The sequence below is a fragment of the Macrotis lagotis genome, chromosome 1 (genome assembly GCF_037893015.1).
Source record: "Macrotis lagotis isolate mMagLag1 chromosome 1, bilby.v1.9.chrom.fasta, whole genome shotgun sequence".
NCBI classification, from domain to species: Eukaryota; Metazoa; Chordata; class Mammalia; order Peramelemorphia; family Peramelidae; genus Macrotis; species Macrotis lagotis.
Window position 1 is genome coordinate 726,149,751 of NC_133658.1, and position 23,141 is coordinate 726,172,891.

Genomic DNA, 23,141 nt, shown 5'->3' on the forward strand with positions numbered 1-23,141 from the left:
ACTGAATTGTAAAGTGGTAGCATAGCTGCATTGACACCTTCAGCTACTTTCAGGTCCCTAATTTCCCAGGTAGTCCACATGATTCCAGTTTATCTTCATAATCATCTCTAAAGTTCAAATGTACTAATTCAATAAGGAGCTAGAATTTCCTGGGTACCGGATAGGTGGACATATTTTTAGAAAGACTCAGTGAAAGGTAAGATGTACTTACATAGAAATGCTACCAATAAGATAAAGATCTTGAATATTTCCTATGAGATGTTCTCATCAGTTATTTTTGGGTTCTCATCACTGTCCTGTTGAAAATTCCCAAGTCTTTATAATGACTGGATGAATTAGAACAAACTTTTAAGAACTTTGAAGCAAGTTCATCACTGCACCCCTGCAATTGTTCTTGGACCCTCAATGACTGACTAAATCTGGGCTAGATCTAAGACCAGGGACCCTTTACATAATCACTCATTATCAGGCACTTTGTCAAGTTAATCTGCAAGCTACTCTGCTAGTCCTACCAACAATATACCTAGAAAATATTAGGCCAGAAGAAACTCCTATACCATCCTGTGAAGAGGAATGCCTGTTTGACTTCTCTAAGAGTGCTGAGTACCATATTAATATAAGGGATTACCATCCATTTATCTTATAGTCTGATTTAAAATCAGTTCAAAAGCAGAAACAGTCCCAATTCTAGTGGACTCTGCTTTTTGACCTGATTGAATAATCAAATAAAGATCAAATAAGTCTCAGGATCAACAGAACTGATCAGCTTATATTTTTTTCTAGAGGGGCCAAAATGATGCATCCCATTGCATTAGAGAATCCAATTTGGGTGACCTTTTGTGCATGAGTGACCACATTCATGTGTTTTCTAGGGATGTATAGTTAAATTCTTAGTCAAAACAGAAATGTTCAATACCCTGCACCTGGTATATACCTAGGACTTTTTATGATATAGGTTCACTCTGATTTTGGCTTTCATGTATATACCTTTATAAAAGTGAGTTGGTCAAAGACCCACTGGAGAAGCCAGCAGATTTACTTCAATTCAACCTTGCAGCAACCTTGATCCTCTGTATTTGGGGATTTTATCACTGACCTGGCTACCTTAGAGTATCAGGTTTCTATCTTCATAAGGGACAATATGCTAATAGAAATAGTTCACTTCCTCTCTTGTGATTTCCCCTTACATCTAACTGAAGCTGTCTGCATGCATAGTTCTTCAGACTGCCCTCCCATCTTATCCATAACTGAAGACTGGTTACTCAAGTCAACCCTACTTCCTACAACCCATATTCCTTTGGGAGAAATTGGGAAAATATCAACTGCTCCTTAGTTCTCTACCAACTGCTCTTTAGTTCTATACCAAAACTGTACCCATAGAGACATGGACTACCATAATCCCCCACTATGAAGTTTTACTATAATACTATTTATCTCTTCACCAGTAATAAGCCTTTCTTGGCAAACCCTAATTGCTGTTTTCCTCAGCTGCCATAAATGTATCCTGATCTTAGTGGATTGTTACCTAGGAGAATTTGAAATCATCCAGACTGAAATGCAGACCACTCTGAAAACTCTCAAGGTGACCTCTAGATGGCTGCCACTACAATGCCCTGAGGGAACCCTTACAGGTAGGACAAGTTGGCTGTTTACTGGGAATATCTGTTCCACCTGCTTTCCAGAAAAGTGGAGGGAGAAGTCTTTTAGCCATGATGCAGGTAGTCAACTTGTAGTCTTGTGAACCAATAACCCCTCATTCTGAATTTATCCCACATTTCATTTATTTCTGTTATTCAAGGCCTAGCTACCTCCAAATTTCACCCTTATCCTCCCCCCCCCAACCCTTATGTTTCTCCAGTTTTTTGAAGGCCAAAAGAACTCTGTGGTGTGGTAAACCCCCAAGTTTTCAGATACTGTAAATATTGCCTTTAGGACCTAGTTGCCTGATAAGATAATATTAGAAGACCAGACCTGTACACCTCTCAGCCACCTCCAGATTCTAACAATAGTCTGGGTGTTTCACCAACAATACTCTCACAAGATCCAGCACCTAAGTTTTGGAAGGACTTCCAGGAAAAAGGTGATATAAAAACTTGACCTGTTCACAGTTTATGCCTCTACTAGGTGAGATAGAGTTTAGTTATCATAAGTGGTTTCCTGCAAATGCCACAGCAAAGAATGAAATGTTTGTTGAATTGAACTAGTCAGCTTAACTCACTTTGTTCTGTTTTCTGTATATCTTGCCATTATTGTATGACCTCAGAATCTTTTGGTAATATTTTCGGTCTATCATTTCTTTCTTTGGTATTCCCCATTTGAATACATTACTCATCTGGAAATCACCTCAAACATATGCAAATCAGCCCCAGGCTGCCTAAGAACTATACCCTCACCTCAGAATAATTCCATCTTCTGCTTTTAGACTTAATTTCCCAGTATCCACTCAAGGGATTTCCAGGTAACTTCCATCTGTATGATTCTACCCAGATTACATTTCACAGGATTCCATCCCTCTGCAACAAATTTCTTGTAGCCATGCTGATCGCTGACCAGCTGGGGGCACTCTCTAGCTCACAGTCCCATTGGATAATAGTGACTTAAAGGCTTTTTGTATATTTTCTACCAATTTTAAAAATATTTTTTCTGATCCTTATTTAAATATTCTTATTAATAAGTTTTTCTATATTAGAACAAAACAGATTTACTGAAGTTTAGTAATTAGTTCCCTACTTGTCAAGGTATAAGCATACATCTGATCTGTTTGAGGCATTTTTCCTCTGGAGAAAAGTAGTATTTCTATTTTACACATCAGTGAAATATTCTCCATTTAGGAAGAGATTCTTTTTATGGTAAATAATACTTTCCATTGTTTTTTATGTTTATTATATGATTTCCCACCCAGTACTTTGGAATTTAAGGTTAGCTGTAGAACTTAAATATTATAGGCATCCATTTTATAAAAATAGTAATAATAATAATAATATTGAACATTTATATAGTTTTAAGATTAGCAAAATACTTATTATATACATTACTTGGCCCTCACAACAGTCCTTTTGAGTGAAGTACTTTAAATATCTCTATTATAACTATATGAGACAGGGAGAGTTTGAGTGACTTGTTTAGGGTAATACAGTTATAAATATCTAATTCCAGGTCTGACATCCTAGCTACTGCACTGTGCTACCTTACATTATACCATGCATTTTATATGTTCTGGAATTACTTTCAGTTTTATATCTACTAGACTTGTTACAGATTACTTATGCCCTGGTTCTGTTTAATTTAACAGGAATAGAGTTGGTAGAGGTGTTTGAATTTAAGAAGACCTTATTCATTGTAAAGGATCAGGATAAATGATGATCCATGGAGCAAGAAGATTCTCTCAGTGCTCTCTCTGCCCAGTAGACATAGGAGCAGTACTCCCATCTAAATGCCTGTATCCATAAATTTCTCTGCCTTCAATTTCTGAAAACTTTCCCCTCTAGTCCTCTCTAGGATCCCCTCAAAAAAAAGGTCTGGGTATCTGCTCAGAATATGAGGCAATGGTGGTAAGAAGGCAGGTAAATGGAACCAAGGGGGGGGGGAAAGGGCCTTTCTTTCCTTAGCAGGACAGCAAAATAAAGAAACTGTAAGTCATTCTGTGATAAACAAAAAAGGACATAATTGTTTCTGCTCGTTTCAAAAGTATATTCCCTATTTGTTTTTTGTCACTAATAAAATAGTTTTTGGTCCCAACCTATGCTAGACATGCATCTTTTTTTTTGGTTTTTGCAAGACAATGGGGTTAAGTGACTTGCCCAAGGTCATACAGCTAGGTAACTATTAAGTGTCTGAGGTCAGATTTGAACTCCAGTCCTCTTGACTCCAGGACCTGTGCTACTGTGCCACCTAGCTGCCCCTGGACATGCATTTTACATAGAGGTGAATTATTTCTTTAGGCTATTTTATGCTTTTAATTATGGTTTTAATGGTGGGAATAAATTTTTTTTAAATATTACATCTAGGTATCCTTAGGAATCCATAACATTAATTATTTTATGTTTAGCTATCTATTTGTCTTGATATCATTATCTGTTCTTTGCAAAATTTATTCATCTGTTTCTTAGTAATGAAAATGACTTACATATATCACCTTTTAATAAAGTAATAGAAAGTGAATTGAGTCTTGGCAGCTAAGCTGGTATATCAATTGTATAGGAAAGATTTAATTATTGTAGATTTAGTTAACACATAACAACATGAATTCATACTTCATTAGCTTTGTTCTACACCAGTGGCAATGCTATTGTTAAGGTAAAGTAAAAAGATTTTTTAATTTGACCTAACCAGTTGAAGCATTTGAACTTAGCTGGGTTTACTAGACCTTTGAGAAGAAAATGGCTTAAAATATTTGCTCCAAAGAATTAAAGTGTCAAGAAAATGCTAGTTTTGATCAAAAATATTTTTCAGCAAGGTCTTTTTTTCTACATTTCTTTTATAGGAATAGGCATCTGAATCTGATAATTTTAAGGACATGTCCAAAAGGAAGGAAGAAAAGGAGAGAGGGAGAAAGGAGGGAAGAAGGGAAGGAAGATCTATTATGTGATAAGCACTATAATAATTACTTTGGCATGTTGAAATTATATTATTTTATCATTATTATTATTATGTAATAATTCATTTAAGAATGGTATCTATCTCATTTGAGTTTTCTTGTACAAAATTACTAGTGTGGAAATATTTTAATTGTACATGTATATCTGATTGTTTACCATCCCAGGGAGAAGGAAGGTGAGGGAGGGGTAAAATTTGGAACTCAAAATTTTAAAAAAAAATTTTTTTTTTCAAATTGGGGATGGGATGGCTAGGTGGTACAGTTGGTTAGAGCACTAGCCCTGGAGTCAGGAGTACCTGAGTTCAAATCAAACCTCAGACACTTAATAATTACATAGCTGTGTGGCCTTGGGCAAGCCACTTAATCCCATTGCCTTGCAAAAACCCTAAAAAAAACCCTAAAATAAAATTAAAATAAAATAAAATTGGGGAGGAAAAAGAAACTTATAATACAATTCTGAAAAGTGGCTTACTTCTGGAAGAACTGCCAAGAGAAAAGAGAGGGTATTAACTTTTTCATTTGATCATTAGAGGAATTAAAAAAACAAAGTAAAAAAAATATTTAATTTAAGGAACATTTTCCAGATAAAAAAATTTATAAATACAAAAAACAAACTTACAAATTTATTTGAATACTAAATAAATGTCTTCTTAATAAACTCCTATTTTAATACCTCCTCTCCCACCCTCAAAAAATAGTATTGTAATGGTCTGAAATATTGAAACCTCATGTTGTAGAAGCAGAAAAATCACCTCAGTTCATCATTTCTAGAAATAAAATTAGTTTGGCATTTAACTGGCAAGAAAGCTATAAGGTCATCAATTGTTTTAAAGGACTTTCAGATGGAAGAAATTATATGCAATTACTGAACTGGCTTTACATGTTGAAATGTCTTTATAAGTCACTGAAAATATGCTCATGTTTCCAAATGAATTGACTATGACTAGCTTAAGTTAGAATTTTTGATAGTAACTAAAACTTTTAGAACAAATTTATTTCTATTGTTTTCCTTCATTTTGCTTGCCTTAAAAAATTACCAAAGGCTATCTAAAGGGTACTTCTTGAGAATTTACTTGTGTTTTCCTGAAACATACACCCTTTTTTTTTTTAACATTTTAACATTTTATTCATAGACAATAGTAATATGTATCCATCATTTTTTGCAAGATTCTGAATTCTACAGTTTCCCCCTCCTCCCTTCCCCCCCACAGAAGGCTGTCTGACAGTCTCTATGTTGTTTCCATGCCATACATTGATGTAAATTGAATGTGTTATAAGAGTAAATATAAGAATAAACATACCCCCCCCCCCAAGAAGATGAGAAACCTCAAGGAGAGAGAGAGAGAGAGAGAGAGAGAGAGAGAGAAATTTTACTTCAGTCCGTGTTCAGATTTCAATGGCTCTGTCTCTGGGGTGAGTTGCTTTCTTTATCATAAGTCCACCAGAGAAGTTGCTTCAATATTTTTCCCACAGTTGCTATTGCTAGTTGTACCTCCATTCTCTTTCTCCCCACTCTCATTCTATTCTCTCTCTCCTTTCATCCTGGCCCTGTCCAAAAGTGTGTTGAAACTGAATATCCTCTCCCTCCATCTTCCCTCTCTTCTAACACCTACTCCCCCTTTCCCTTCCCCCATTCCTCCTCATCCTGTCCCTTTCCTCCCATCCTTCTCCAGGGAAAGATAGATTTTCTTACCCTATTAAGTGTGCATGTCATTTCCTCCTTGAGCCATTTCCGATAAATGAAGGCTCACTCATTCCCCCTTGCCTTCCACCCCTCCACTCCATTGAAAAAGCTTTTTCTTGACTCTTATGTGAAATCTCTCAATTTCTTCATCTCTTCTTCTTTTCTCCCAGTATTTTCCCCATCACCCATTGACTCCATCACTTTACCACATCATATCATTATATTCTGCTCCTTCCTATGTCCTGTCTATATATGCTCCTTCTAACAGCTCTTATAAATGAGAAAGTTCATATGAGTTATCAATATCTGCTTCCCATGCAGGAGTACAAACAGTTCAACATCATCAAGTTCCTCATAGTTAGTCCCTCTCTTCACTTCCTCTATGGTTCACCAGAGTCCTGTACTTGGAGATCAAACTTTCTGTTCAGCTCTGGTCATCTCAATAAGAAAGTTTGAAAGTCCCCTCTTTCATTGAAAGTCCCTCTTTTCCTCTGAAAGAGGATGTTCAGTTTTGCTGGGTAGTTGATCCTCGGTTGTAAACCAAGATATTTTGCCTTCCAGAATATCATATTCCAATCCCTATGAGCCCTTAATGTAGATGCTGCCAGATCCTATGTAATCCTGACTATGGAGCCTCAGTAGTTGAATTGTTTGTTTCTGGAAGCTTTTAGAATTTTCTCTTTGATTTGGGAGTTTTAGAATTTGGCTTTAATATTCCTGGAAGTTTTTCTTTTGGGATCTCTTTCAGGGGGTGACCAGTGAATTCTCTCAATTTCTATTTTACCCTCTGTTTCTAGGATCTCAGGGCAATTTTGCTGTATTATTTCTTGAAAAATGAAGTCTAGGCTCTTCTCCTGGTTGTGGCTTTCAGATAGCCCAATCATTTTAAAATTATTTCTGGATCTGTTTTTGAGGTCAGTTGTTTTTCCAATGAGATATTTCACATTTTATTCTAATTTTTGGCTTTTTTTGGAAGAGTTTTATTTCTTCCTGCTTTCTTGCAAAGTCATCAACTTCCTTTAGTTCCATTTTGCATTTGAAGGAGTTATTTCCTTCAAAGAGCTTTTTTATCTCCTTTTCCAGCTGGCCAATTCTGCTTTTTAAGGCATTTTTCTCACTTGCCTTTTGTTTTGATTTTTCCATTAGGCCTAAACTGGTTTTTAACATATTATTTTTTATTTTTTTATTTTTTTAGGTTTTTGCAAGGCAAATGGGGTTAAGTGATTTGCCCAAGGCCACACAGCTAGGTAATTTTTAACTGAGACTGGATTTGAACCCAGGTACTCCTGACTCCAGGGCCAGTGCTTTATCCACTGTGCCACCTAGTCACCCCTAACATATTATTTTCTTCAGTATTTTTTTGTATATCATTCATTGAGCTTTTGATTTGGTTTTCATGATTTTTCTGCATTGCTCTCATTTCTCTTCCTAATTTTTCCTCCACCTCCCTTAATTGCTTTTCAAAGTCATTTTTGAGCTCATCCATAGTCTGAGCCCATTTTCTATTTCTCTGGGAGGTTTTGGATATGGAAGCTTCAACTTTGTCGTCATCTTGAGTCTGTGTTTTGATCTTCCATGGGACTCAAGTAATTCTCTATGGTCAGATTCTTCATTTTCTATTGTTTACTCATTTCCTCAGCCCAAGACTAATTTACAACACTTCCAAGGCTTTGGGGTTGTTTTTTTTGAGGGGGCGCCCCACTAGAACCTTTATTCCTCCAAGGTCTTATGCTCTCTAGCCTGTGCTTTGATATGTAGATGGACCTGTATTTCCCTCTACCCTGGGGCTGTAAGGAGGGATCCAGCTTGGTTATTTAGTATGGAAGCTCAAACTGCTGTATATGTGTGTAGGCAAACAGCAGAATCCTACCCCAGGGAAAGCAGAGAAGTTTCTACAGACTTCCCTTACTGTCTCTAGGGGTGCAGGCTGCTTTCTCCCCATTCTCCAGGTTCTGTGGCAGGTGCTCCCTCAACTCCACACTCATTCTGGTGGAGGAGAGTTCTCTCACCACCCCTTCAAGCTTTTGCCAGTAATCTCTGGGCTGGGCTGGACTGAGTGGCTGTGGCTTTTTTCCAACCCCTGGTCCTGGTGAAACATACCTTTCCTGTGGAATTTCTAAGTTATCTTGGACTGGGAAAATGTATCCCTCAGTCTTTCTGTGGGTTCTGCCCCTCTAAACTTTGGCTAGAGTTATCCTTTGTTTTTGGGGAGTTGGGGGTGTGTGTCAGTAGACTGATGGGACACATGAGCAATCTGCTTATCTGCTTCCATATAAATCATCTTTATTAAATAAAAATTAAATAAAAATGCTTACCAGCAGTTTATATAACTATGGGTATTCCCTGATTTACCAATAGATACCTTTTCATGTGCACAGTTGATACCTTAAATACTACTACTTGTCTCCTGGAGGTCCCTCCAGACAACAATTAAACTGATCCAACTTGACAGTGCTAGCTGTGACCCATATATTATATTGTCAGATTCACTGTCTTTCCTACCACCTGTTACTTCAGAAAGATTGTGTAAACACAGTACTCCTTGAAATTTTTCCTCTTTCACTGATTACTGCCTATTCAAGTCCAGTTCATCCCATCTCTTTTTTCATCTTTATTTTTATGCTTTAACTTCTTTTCTACTTGATCATTTTCTCCATCTACTTAGTATTCTCAGGAATAATCTTGCTCAACTGTCCTCACTCCACTCAATTTGTGATTCCTGAAATGACCCTAATTATGACTGATAGGCATGAATATAATCCTAATGATATGCCTATATCAAGGAAAAGGAAAATATTTTATGAAATTACACATATGAGGCAGCTAGATGATAGTGGATAGAACATCAGCCCTGGAGTCAGTAGGATCTGATTCAAATCTTACTTCAGACACTTAATTACCTAGCTGTGTGACCTTGGGCAAGTCACTTAACCTCATTGCCTTGAAAAAACTGGGGGTGTGTGGAGAAATTACATGCATAGAATTAATTGCATCAGATTCTAAAACCTTTGAAAATGTTTAGAAGTCCATTCAGATTCTCTCCAAGTTTCTTTTTACTTTCTTATCCATCCTTAATTGAATTTGCTTTATTTTAAGCACTAACTAACCATCCATTTTTTCTCATCCCTATCCTGTCATAATTACTCCATAGAATAGAAGCATTCCCAATAAGTTTTTGTGAGCTGTATACTTGGAACTACTATATTTTTTTTTTATTTTAAAGTTGTTATCTAGCAGAGGACTAAATCAGCTCATATTTACAATAATTATGTTTGTTTCTTTGGCATTTTTTAAGCAAAAAACTTTTTCCCAACTAAATGTTATTGAATATTATTTATGGTACAGTTGGCCAGCAATCCACTGGGCAGTGAATGAACAATTCAGAAACTAGAGCAAACTCATTAAATACTTTATCTTTGCTTGGTATACCTTTTTTGTTTACAGTAATGTATAATAATTTAAGTTTCCTTTATGTTGGGTCACGGAAAGCCAGAAAAGGTAATTGTTGAGTTATTTTAGCCTCAGGATATAATATTTTTTTCAAAATAAGGGTAAAAATACCATAACCTTAAGTGGGTATCTGTCTGTTGAGGAGCCAGACTAGCTCTCTTGTAGTTTGATGGTAAGATGCATTTTATAAGACAAAGTAGTGATTCACAAGAAAATCATTTCATTTTTTCTTTTATATTTGTTGAGTAGAGAGAATTTTGTATTTTCAGTACTCTTAAAATTAGTATCAATTTAGTTACCATAGTTGTAATAAGTAAAAAGTGTTCTTCTGTGACCTAAAGAAATAAAAATCTTCATTCCTAGAAAATGAAAATTCATAACAAAAATTTAAAGTTTTTAAGCAAACAAGGCATAGATATCTCAAGGAAAGCTGAAGGAATATAACATATAACTGTTTTTTATAAATGATTTGTTCTATATTGGTTCCCTGGGGTTTAGAGTCAAGGCAATAAATCCTTATTTCCTGTATCCTAATGGAGAAACCATGGAGTTCATTTATTCATTCAACAGATATCCATTAAGTTCCCAGTATATACAAGGCACTATTCAGGGGCTAGAGTAAATAATGTACCAGAAAAGTAATGTGACTGATTCTGGGAACTAAAGATTCAAGTTAGTCTTATTACCTGTTACATCATGTGCAACAGGAGTAGTCTGACACAATTCATTATTCATATTCATAGATATTGTGGATTAGATCATGTCTCCTTGTCGTGAATCTATACAATAACATGGAACATCTAGAAAGCAAACATTAATTCTGTTTTTCAAATAACATATTTAAAAAGTGCCCAACTCATTTGTTGAAGAGATAACAAGAGCATTTAAGAACATAAAATTGAGAAGACCACTGTACTTGATCAAATTTAGAGAGAAGAAATGCATGCTGAATGAAACACATTTTTAAAGGTTTCCAGGGATTGGTTTTTGAGATTACAAGAGAAGAATGCAAAAGAATGGAAAGTTCATAGGAGATGCTTTTTGCAATACCACTACCACCACTAGCAAAAAAAAAAAGATTTCTGAAAAGATAGCAGCCACTCACCTGCCTTTTCCTATCTAATATTTTTATGAAAATCATCTAGGGAGCCTATTAAAGACAACCTTAAATTAAAAAAAAAAAGATGAGGCAATTTCCTACAAATACAGAGGCAACTAAGGTGGCCACCTGTGTGACCCTGGACAAAGTCTCTCATATTAAAATCATCTCTGTCTTAAGGATTTAAGATGTTTTAAAGTCCTTTTTTTCAATGACATGTCACAGAGGACCATGGAGATAACTTTGCTCAATAGTCCCCACTGAGTTCTACAAGGAAGATATGACAGGGATACAGAAACTCACCAAATGGGTTTGCCTGTGATGTCGAGGATCTGTGCAGAGTTAAAAGTTTTGTATCCCTATTGATGATGCTGATTGCATTACGCCTCAGAAGCTTCTGCACTCTCCTCTGATCCATAATTATTCAAAAGAGATTGAACTAGTCATCAATGCAGGAAAAACCAAGGACAGGATCTTTAGCTCATAGATTTAGAACTAGAAGAGACCTTAGAGGATATTAATTTCAACCCATTCATTTTACATTTTAGTTCATGGAATCAGTCTCTCTAATTAATACTTATCTAGAACATTGGGGCAGCTAGTGGATAGAGTGCTGACCATCTTCCTGAGTTCAAATCTGGATTCAGATATTTACTATCTGTGGGCAAGTCACTTTACTCTGTTTAACTCAGTTTCCTCATCTGTAAAATGAGCTGGAGAAGGAAATGGCAAATGATTCTAGTATATTTGCCAAGAAAACACCAAAGGGATCACAAAGAGTCAGCCACAACTGAAACAATTGAACAACAATAAAGAACATTGTTTCCCTTAGCATTTTACAAAGTTACTTGTAAATATTGGGTGCCCACGAAATATCTTTTGAGTGAATAGGTAAATACTACAGTTTCTCAATTAGGAAGTAGGATGTAAGAAAGACGAGAGATTTATTGCTTCTACTATGAACACTGGAGAATCAATGTAAGACATTATTACAGGTTGAGAGAATTTAAGTAATTTGTTTAGGATTACAACATCTTAGGCAATATGACAATAGAAAAGAGACAGTAGAATGGAGACAACTGGAGAATGACAGTAATTTGTGGCACATGAATGCAATTTTACATCATAAGAAATGTTGAATGTGAGAAATCCAGGTAAACCTATTAAGACTTATATGAAGTGGGGCGGATAGGTGGCGTAGTGGATAAAGCACCAGCCAGGAGTACCTGGGTTCAAATCCGGTCTCAGACACTTAATAATTACCTAGCTGTGTGGCCTTGGGCAAGCCACTTAACCCTGTTTGCCTTGAAAAAACCTAATAAATAAATAAATAAACAAACAAACAAATAAATAAAAGACTTATATGAAGTGATCAAACTAAAAGTAATTACTGGCATCTGAATTCAGATTAATTGCAATGAACAATCTTTTCTAGAGAACAGATAATGGAACACCCTTCCATCTTTTCAGTAAAATACAAATACCTTACGAGTGGAGATTGTTTCATTCTTTGTATTTGTATTGCTAGTATCCAGCACTGAGTCTGACAAAGTAGACATTTAATAAATACTTGTTGACTAATTAGAGAGGTAGGTGACTGTTGTTGCAGAATGTTGCATACTTTGTCAAATGTCACTCAATTTTGCTTAACTTTTCCTTTGTTAGAAGGACATGTTTAGTGTTTAGTGGAGGGGAGGATGGTATATATTATAAATTATTAAAGTTGGAAGTGGGAAAGGGCACCACAAAGATTTTTAAATGCATATTTCTAAAATTCAAAATATATTATTTGCATGGAAAGTTCATTGAATGATTCCATTAATATATATGTCTTAGACAGACATTACAAATGGATAGTAAACTGGGTGCAAAATGAAACAGGAAGAAAAAATAGATTGTAATATATTTGGGAATTTTCACAGGCCTTTTAGTGATCTCATGATATTTGCTGCCATAAAAGTCCCTATTTTTATTAGGAATATTCATTTGGTGATATAATGAAGCTGTAATTCAAAGAATACCATAAATCACAATAGCAAGTAAGCCAAAGGGAAATAGAAGAACACATGATTGATGTAAGGATGCTGCATTTTACTATTAATAAGGGTTATGTTTGCAAACAAGACTATAAAAGACTTCATCCTTGACTTGCGTTTCTGGAAAAGAAGGTAGGCTGGTCATACAGCAAAAGTGAGGATGATCTAAAGTGCTTGAGTGGTATACAAAAAATAGGAGAACCCATAGGGAGGCCTTAAGCATGTGGAATAAATCCTTATGGATGACTCATAGAAATATATCAAGAAGAATTGCAAAAGCTGTAAAGGGTCACCAATGGATTGCTAAAGGGAGAGAAAGTACCTGTACCTGTGAAATCATGGACTAATTGGAGAATCAAGCATTCTAGACAGCAGTCCTCCAAAGGTTATGTCAGGTGTCTTCAAGGTTACTGATGGCTTATTTTTTGAATCAATAAATATTGATTTCTTTTGTTTGTACATCACTCACATCTCCCAATATATGTCTTCTACCCCATCCCTGAAAAGGACATCTTATAACAAAGAATAAAAAAGAAACATCACTAAACAATATATCAAAAAAAAGTCTGGCATTATGTACAATATTCCAAAGACCTTCTTCAAAGAAGATCAAAAAGATTTAATTTCATATCTCTCCTTTGGGGCTAAGTTTGATCATTATAATTTTACAGTATTCACTTTCATTTGTTTCCATTTCCATTGGTGTAGTCATTGTGGATGCTATTTTCTTAGTTCTATTTTACTTTGTAGCAGTTCAAAAGTCTTCCCATACTTCTCTATATTCATCAAATTTGTTTTCTCTTATAGTAATATTCCATTACATTCATATACCATGATTTGTTTAAACATTCACCAGCTGATGGGCATGTTCTTTCTAATTCTTTTCTTTTAAGGCAATGGGGTTAAATGGCTTGCCCAAGGTCACACACCTAGACAATTATTAAGTGTCTGAGGTCAAATTTGAACTCAGGTCTTCCTGATTTCAGGGCCAGTGCTCTATTCACTACACCATCTAGCTGCCCCCATCTAATTCTTTTTTATAAAAAAATGGTACTATAAATATGTTTAGTGTGTATGAGCTTTCATTTGGTATTGCTCTCTTGGGTTATATAACTAGCAGTAGAATCTTTGAGTAAAAGAATATGGATGTTTTACTACTATGTAGAAACCCTGCTAAACAGTTAGCCAGAATGGCAGAAATGAGAATCAGGCAAACAATGCTATGGTTGAGAATTGGGGATGGGGACTGAGAGTAGAAATATCTTCCATTATAAAGGATAGAAACCTCAGGTTCCAGTGTTTCTTGCAACCCAAACAGGGAAGATATTTGGCAATTTCTTTGAATAAATATCTGGAGTTGAAATTTCTGAGGATGAAAATGAAATGAGTTGTGCATATGTCATTCCTATCCAATATCAAATTACTATCCATTATTATTAGAAGGGATTTCATGTTAAACAGAACTCCCCAGATAGGAGGAGGATTAGTACTGGTCATTCTTGGAACACTTCAATGGCTTTATTGTTTTACCTTTGATATGTTTTGTCCTACCAAGTAAAAGGAAGAGGTAGGGGGATATACTTGTTATTAATTTTTTTTTTGGTTTTGGTTTTTGAAAGGCAATGGGTTAAGTGACTTGCCCAAGGCCACACAGCTAGGTAATTATTAAATGTCTGAGACCGGATTTGAACCCAGGTACTCCTGACTCCAAGGCCAGTGCTTTATCCACTATGCCACCTGGCCACCCCAGGGGATATATACTTTTGCTGAAAATTTTATTTTTTTAAATTTTTTTTTATTTTTCAATTTATTTTTTTTTTTAGGTTTTTGCAAGGCAATGGGGTTTAAGTGGCTTGCCCAAGGCCACACAGCTAGGTAATTATTAAGTGTCTGAGGTCAGATTTGAATTCAGGTACTCCTGACTCCAGGGCCGGTGCTCTATCCACTGCGCCACCTAGCTGCCCCTGAAAATTTTATTTTTTAAAAAGAAGAATTGGGGTGGCTAGGTGGGGCTTTGGATAGAGCACTGGCTCTGGAGTCAGGAGTACCTGAGTTCAAATCTGACCTCAGACACTTAATAATTACCTAGCTGTGTGGCCTTGGGCAAGCCACTTAACCCCATTTGCCTTGCAAAATGTAAAAAAAAAAAAGAAAAAGAAAAACAGCACAAAATGGCCCAAAAAAAAGGTTATGAATATTTCAATCAACTTCTTTTCAAAATTCAAAATTATTTTCCAGAGTGGTTGGGCCAATTCTTAGCTCCATGAATTATCATTAGTGTGCTTTTCTTTCTATGACCCCTCCAAAATGGACTATTGCCATGTTTAGGTCATTTTGAAAACTTAGAAAGGCGTTGTCTCAGTTCTCATTCTTGTCCTTTATACAGCATTTGACAACATTGACCAGCCTGATAAACACTTTTTATCACTACCTCTACCTTGATATTTTCTCCTCTGAGGCTTTTCTTACTTCCTTTTTTTTTCAGTCATTTCAGCAATCCCTATCAGTTTTATTCACTTTTTTCCTCTTCCATTTAAATCTAGACATCCCTCCAGAATGGAACTTCATTCTCTTTTCTGTATTTTCCCATGACACTTTCATCCTTTCTTATAGCTCTATACATAGGTGGTATGGTAGATAGTGTTCTAGGTCTGGAATTCTAGGACTCCTCTACCTAAGTTCAAATCTGACCTCAGACACTTATTAGCTATGTGACTTTGAGCAAGTCCCTTAACTCTGTTTGCCTTAGTTTCTTCATCTGTAAATTGAGCTGGAGAAGGAAATGGCAAACCACTTCAGTATCTTTGTCAAGAAAATCCCAAATGGAGTCATAGAGTCAGACACAACTGACCCCCAACAATAACTTGATGCATTAGGTCAGCCTTGACTTCCATTGAGCACCACTCTCAAATCTTCATTTGACTACTAAATATCTCTACCTAGATAGTTAGTCAAAAACCTATTAATTCAACATGATAAAAACTGAAATTATTGTTTTCTGACTTGGCCCTCTCCCTACTTCCCCCCATTTCAATTGGCACCATCATTTTCCCAGTCACCCAAACTTATTGACATTTCCTTTCCCCTCATCCTGTCTCCCCCTTATCTCAAGTTAATTGCCAAATCCTTTTGTGACCCAACCCGGGGACCAACTCTGGTATCTGTCCCTTTTCACTTTCACTATTCTTCCTTTATTATACTAGACCCACCTGGTCTAGTATAATACAATCCTAGCTTTTCTCCTTGTTTCTAGTCTCTCCCCTCTCCAATTAGGAGAGGAAGCTGTGAGAAAGAACAGATACAGAGAAGCTGTGAAAGCAGAAAAGCTAGAAAAAGAGGAAGATGAGAAGTTGCAAAAGCCATAGAAACTGAATAGTAGAATATAGGGAAGGGGAAACAAGGCTATGAGATTGTCAGTATTCTAGTATGAGTAGAACATGCATGAGGGGATTAGGAAAGATGTATTACTGTCTACTCTTCTGCAATCCCAGTGACAATCCCATGGTAGTGATTTTTCTTTTCTCCTTAAGAAATTTCTCTTACCTCACTGGAGAGTGGTACCTTTCCCAACTAGGAGGGAGAATGTCTGTTCCTTAGAAGTTTGTTGCCCTTCTTTGTTTAACCATTTATTTTCTTCCTTAAGCTGGCAGTTATGATGAATTATAAACTGTAAACATGCTTTTGTGGTTATATTTATTTGAGAATAAATCTAGAAAGAAGTTTTTGAAAAAATTCTTCCTAGGAGATTCTAAAGAAACAGCAGTTTTGATAACATTCTGTGGGCTGGGGTCTCAGAGCTTAAAAAAAAGTAAGAGAGATTCATTTTTACAACTTCTTAGAACAGATAATGAATACTAGGTTCTAAATCTTTTTTTGTGTGTATGCCATAAACCCCACCTTCATAGACTGGTGAAACCCTGGACCCTTTCTTAAAAGCATAAAATAAATACATAAGTTTACAAAGGAAATTATATTCAAATATAATTGTTGGAAAAAAAAATTTTTAAGCCCAAGGACCTTAAACAACATGGTTAAGAACCCCCACCCTAGGCAATGAATGAGTCAGTAGTGTCAAAGGAACTATAACTAGCTGGGTTAGTTAGGAGATGAAGTCTCTTGCAATTTTTGGAGCAAACTAACCCTCCCAGAAGGAAGCAACTGAAGGAAGAAGTAACAGAAGAGACCCTTAAGCCCAAAGGAATGAATGGCCCCACCCACAAAAAAAAGTACAAAGGAGAATTGGAAAGGCTGACATCCCTGCCTAGCTATAGAGAACCACATTGCCACCTCATTGATATAGTGCTTTAAAAGTTGTGAAACACTTTCCTCACAACTATCCTATGATACTGCAGATATTATTTAATTCTATTTCACAGATGAAAAAAAGAGGCTCTGAGAGGTTAATTGTTGCAAATATTTATTTCAGTAATCCTTGAGATTATTGATGATACTTCTGTCTGACTCTCCTCACAGAAATCCCACCAGTATAGTATTGAGATCATTATCTTTCAGTGTTCACATTTCTAAACCATTATCCAGTTACATGGAAATAGATCTTTTCTTTCATTAGAAGACAAAGGATTGAGTTGTTCATCTCTTACCTCTCTTAAATAATTCCACAATCTGGAAATGAAAATAATTAGGTAGAAGGCCACTAAAGTGCTGCTTACTTAACTTAAGGTGAATTTTTCCTTTTTTTATTTTTGGTGGTTTCTTTTGTCTCTCTTGTTTTTTGCTTTTGTTTTTGTTTTTGGTTCTTTTTGTTTGTTTTTGCTCATTTCCTTTACTCTCTCCATCCTATCCCTCTTTACTTTCTAATTTTTGGAAAGTGGACAACTATATTTTTATATGGATAAAGGGAAGAGAAGGGAAGGGAAGAACATCGAAGAGAAATCCCTTGGGACGAAAACCACTTCCATCATAAATTCAAATAGGGCAAATTCATTTCTATATGCTAAAAAGAGAAGGAATCATTGTCACCCATTTGCTCACTCCAGATTTTGGAAACAGATGTAGGGATGGGCGGGCTACTCATTAATATGAAAAGTTAATATTGCAGATTAGTTTTGTGAGTCAGAAAGTGAGCTCCTTAAAGAAAGACACTTTTTTGTCTTTATTTGCCTAGCACCTGACACGTATTAAGATCTTAATAAATGTTGAATTTGGTTAGATTGGTCCGCTAGCCATCAGTGTTCTGAGAATGAACAAAATATGTTTCAAAATGAGTTTACTCTATGACATTAGGAAATCTCAATTGCTTAATGATATATTAAAAGGCATTAAGAAGATAGAATTTCTTTGTTTCAAGAAACCACCACTGAAACTATTTTATAAAATTAGTTGATTCTAAAAGTTTTGTGAGAATACTTAAAAATATAAGAGAATGGAATTTTAAGTGTAAATTTATTTTGTATTTGTATTTATTTTAAATTTTCCATGTGTATAATGTCCATTTCTACTTTCTTGAAAGCATGTATATTGCTCAAGTCAGTGCATGAGAATAGTGTTAAAAACCTGCTAATATTGTCACATCATACAAAAAGCACCACCATTCTGTCATGCATAGTAAATTAAATAGCATAGCTTTAAATTTTCTAATTTCTGTTTTCTGTATTTAGAGAAGAAAATATGAAGAAAACTGGACAGAAACTTAGCAGAGCAAGTCAGAGGAGAAACAGGAGAAGAAATAGGAAACTGAAGAATATTAATGGTAAATCTATGCAGAAAGAATCATATGGGACCCTAAGTTATTCCATGCCAGAGGATGAGGGCACACCTGAAAGTGAAGGACATTACTCAGAAGAAGAAAATGATGGAAACTTAGTGGCTATTTCCACTGGAGATCTGGGATGTACACCCATAGAATCTATAAATGGACATCGTGATAAAAGGAGTAAAAACCTAAAACCCAAACTTGGAAATGTTTCTAATGCTCAATCTGTCCTGTCCATAACTTTGGAAAGTCCACCAAGGTGTGACTCAGCTGTGGAAAATGACAACTTGTCTCAGTTAAGTTTGACATCCATTCCCCATGAAAATTCCCCACTTGGATACATGTTTAATCATCCGACAATGGTTCAAAACTTTCTAGGAAGACAGAATAATCCCTGTGTCCCAAGCATCAAATACTCTGAAGTGAAGGCTGACAGTCATGCTGAGTTGGGTCACTCTGTGGTGATCAGCATTAAGGACAGAATTGTGTCTGCTGAAGCCACTTGTATTCTCCCAGGGGAGGATAGCTTGTCTGCCAAAAGCCCCAGGGAGGAAAAAATGCTACCTAATCAATGCAGAGTTAACTCTAAATATGAAAATTTTAAAAATGGGAAAAGGGCAAATATGAATCAAACAAATTGTTGGGCTTTTTTCTCAGTCACGTTATCTGATAAAAAACTGGAGTGGGATTTGGACACACAGCCCTCTTGTGCTGGTTGGCCTGAGGGGCCTCATAACTTTATAAACCCACAGAGACAAAAGAAAGCTAGGTGTTCCAGACAAACTTGTCCCAACAGCCCTGGGGAACTGATGAGACTTGTCTGCAGATATGAAGATACAAAGCCAGGAAATCATCTGCAAGCACTAATGGAGAATGCTGATACATTAAGAAATGAAGAACTGGCTTCTCCAAATAAACCTATAGGCTTAATTCCATTCATTGAAACAGAAACTAATGTTCTTAGAAGCAGCTTGCCTGAAATATATGTCCAAAAGAAAACACCAGCAGTAATTACTAAGAAGGGAAGGCCTAGAAGGATTTTTAATTTGGCTCCAAACTTTCACTTGCCAAGACAAGTTCTGATTAGTGTAGAGAACAGAGATGCTCTGTTAACAGATAGTCACACATTTAAAAACATTTTGATTGTAGAAAGTGATGGAATTCCAGAAGTGAATCATGAAGAAAAGAATAAGTCAGAAGGGATAATTCTCCAAAATAACCTATCACATTTTAATCAGGATTATCCCATAGATCTTGCATCTAACCGTGGAAGAGAATTTCAGTCTCATGATGTATCATTCAATCAATTGAGACAGACTTTGTGTCTTCCTCAAAGGGCTGTTTTGAAGCTTTTGTTTACAAATGAGAAAAGAATTCTGACAGTCAAATCACAGACAGTGGAAAATATGCTGAATGAGGTAGACCTTATTCCTTTGGAAATCTCAAATCATAAGCCTGATACTATATTATCTGCTAAAGTTTCTCCTAAGCATCCTATTTTCAACTTTGATGTATTTTCTGGAAGTTTTGGTGCCAATGTTCACAAAAGAAATAATTCCAAGTCATCACGATGTATACAAGCTGAAGAGAGTCCATATTCATTAAGTGTTATGCCTAGTTCTTTTGGTCTACCTTTATCCCAGAGATTTGCTTTCCAACTTGTAAATCTGTTTGGATCTCCTGGAGTTCCAATAGGTAACTTTTTTATTCATTTTCTTACAATGATTTTTTTGGTTTCATAATACAAGTTGTCTTATAATCAATTACTAAATGGTGTTTCACATAATTGTATTGTTTGGGTAGAACTTTTCAGTTCTGCAATCAGAATATTCATCAGAAATAGTACTTTATCCTTGATGTTATAATAAGTTATTTTTGAGTGAATGATAATAATATAATCCACATAAGTTGGTATTCTTCATCTAAATAAACTCTGAGAGAGTGAAGAGAAAAGATGAATCAGAATGGACAAATGAGTAGCAGGTTAAGAGAAATAATAGTTTAGTTTTCTTAGTAGTTCCTTAAGTAATTTTAGGTTTTTTTCAATGATCAGGTTGGCACTTAACCCCTACTTTTTCCTCACTCACAGTTATAATAAAATTGTGCAACTTAGATGGAACTGTAAGAATAAATTTTATCATTGGAAAAAACCCTCAAAATGGGGGGCAGGGGTCTCAATCCCATTCAAGATGAGATTAGATAATCATCTTTTGAGGGATGTTGTAAAAAAAAAAAGAGAATTTGGACTGAATGGCCTCCAAGTTCCCTTCCCAATTCTGTTACTTGATTAATTTATTTCTATCAATTTGTATATAAAATGTGATTGATTTTGAACTTAATATGAAAACTTTTATTTTGAAGAAAAAAAATCATACACTATCAGGTATATATTTAAGATACCAGATGCCATAAAGTTCAAAAGGTATAAATGTCCAACTTTTGCCAAATATATAGTGACCCAATTCATAGGACAGTGGTTCTTAACCTTTTTCCTGTCCTAGGGACCACTTCTCAGAATATTTTTTAAATAAAATAAAATAAAATACATAGGATAAAAAGAAAACCAGTTACATTAAAATATAATTATCAAAATATTAAGAACAAAAACATATTAATTGACTCCAGGTAAAAATCACTTTGACAGAATGTCAGGATTAAAATTGTCCAATTTACAATAAGAGACTGGGGCAGAGCTCTTAGTCAATAGTACTTTAATAAGTGGACTTCAGATCTTCCTCACAATCTGATGTGCCCCCTTCTTCTAGAACCTTGTTTAATAAAATTTAATACCCAAATAGGCAAAAAAGGCCTAGTAAAATATCCAATCTCATTAGTTAATAAACCTTGCTCTTGAAAGTCAAACATTGACATTTCAACAATGTGGTCCTGGGTTGGACATCTCCACTGACTAAGTAAGTGGTCTTAAGATGGCTCTTCTACTCAAGTTGAACAAAAGAGAATGTCTGGAGGTACAGAAATAAATTAGGGAACTTCCTAAGCATCAAGCATCCTATGCATGCTGGGTTTGGATATAGAATTTGAATAAAACAGGATAGAGATATCTTGTTATCTTTCTCATTGTTGTGCAGTGAGCTTCCTAGCTTGGTAAACAATTAGTGAATATTAAAGTTTGATGCCCACTACCTATCTATCCCTATATAATTTATGTAGACTATCAAACTGATTAATACTGATTGTAGTAAAATAGGGATCCAATGAATTATTTCTCACAAGAATAGCAGCCTAGCAAGATACAAAGGCTTGTGTGCCCAGTGCTCCATCCTTTTTAAGACCTCTGATAGTGAATTTCTTCTCTAACATATTATTTTCTAGTACCCTCCAGGGTATCAGGACTAATCTGCTACCTCTCACCTTGCAGGCTCACTATTCCATTGTTTTTTAATCCTTTTTTGTTGTTGTTGTTGTTCCTTGATAATCTCAAACTAGTTTAACCCCAAAAAGATCTTACTTAAAATTGGCAATAAATTTCAAGGTCAGAAAGGCCAATGAAGGCAAAGTCAGGGACATATTCTTGGTATTTTTGATTCCTGTCAATACTTTAAGGCAGTGATTCCCAACCTTTAAGGAATTGCTATAGTTTTTCATTTTCTGTCCTCCCCAAAATACCATATAGCACATTTATATATTCATTTCTTTGATTTTGATTTTAAAATTTTTAAATGTTTACAAATTGCTTTATATCTATTTTCTCATTTGATCTTCACAACAACACTGTTAGGTGCTATTATCTGTATTTTATAGCTAAAGAAACCAAGAAACCAAGGTTGAGAATTGTTAAATGATGATGATCCTGCCTTAAACACTTAATAGCTCTGTGACCCTGGTGAGTCATTTAACCTGTCAACCTCAGGCTCCTCATCTGTAAAGTATGGATAAAAATAGCATCTTCCTTCCAGGTAGATGTAAGAAGGAAATGAGAAAATGTTTGTAAAGCACCTTGAAAATCCCAAAGTGCTACATATATGTTAGTTATCATTACTGTTGTGATCAGTTTTTCTAATTACTGATCCCCAAGGTCATCTCTTTCCTCTCTCAAGGAGCTTCGCACCTGATTCACTAGTCTCCACAATTCCTGCCACAAGAGACTTCAGTGGACATGCTAACATCCCAATTTCTTAGTCTCAAATTTCATAACCTGTTCCTTGACTCTCTCTTAGTCCCACACAGTGATGTAGCATCCAAGATCTTACAATCACCTACAAGTATTCAATTTCCATGATCAAAAATTTGACAAACTTCTAAATGATCCTTACCTCTTATCATCTTATCTCCTAACCCTATTCTTTGTCTTCATTGTGAATGCTAATCCCTCTGAGATTTCTCAGATGTTCCCTCCCTTTCCAACCTCAATTCTCTCATTAACCAGTTGAACACCAAATTCCTTATCTTTCCCCTATCCTATTTCCACTCATATCTTGACAAACTGATTTCTGCTCCCCACCCTGCCTTACTCTACTTAACTTGCTGATAAATGAAGTTGAAGAAAATCTGGCCAACCAGCCAACCTAATCACCTACAAATTAATGTAATCTAAACTCATT

General features: G+C 35.6%; 1 protein-coding gene across 9 annotated transcripts in view; it reads left to right on the forward strand.

The window, feature by feature from the left end:
• N4BP2L2 (NEDD4 binding protein 2 like 2) overlaps window positions 1-23,141 on the forward strand; it is a 97,044-nt gene that overhangs the window by 41,032 nt on the left and 32,871 nt on the right. For 6 of the 9 annotated variants that reach the window (XR_012474303.1, XM_074216070.1, XM_074216071.1 and 3 more), the window contains exon 7: window positions 18,485-20,274. Coding sequence is in view for 7 of the 9 variants with exons in the window: in XM_074216070.1 (XP_074072171.1) it covers window positions 18,485-20,274 (1,790 nt within the window). In the remaining 2 variants the exon portion in view is untranslated. Of the gene's footprint in view, window positions 1-4,483; window positions 4,671-18,484; window positions 20,275-23,141 lie in introns of those variants that run through there. The other 3 variants (XR_012474304.1, XM_074216075.1, XM_074216076.1) reach the window with 2 other exon arrangements.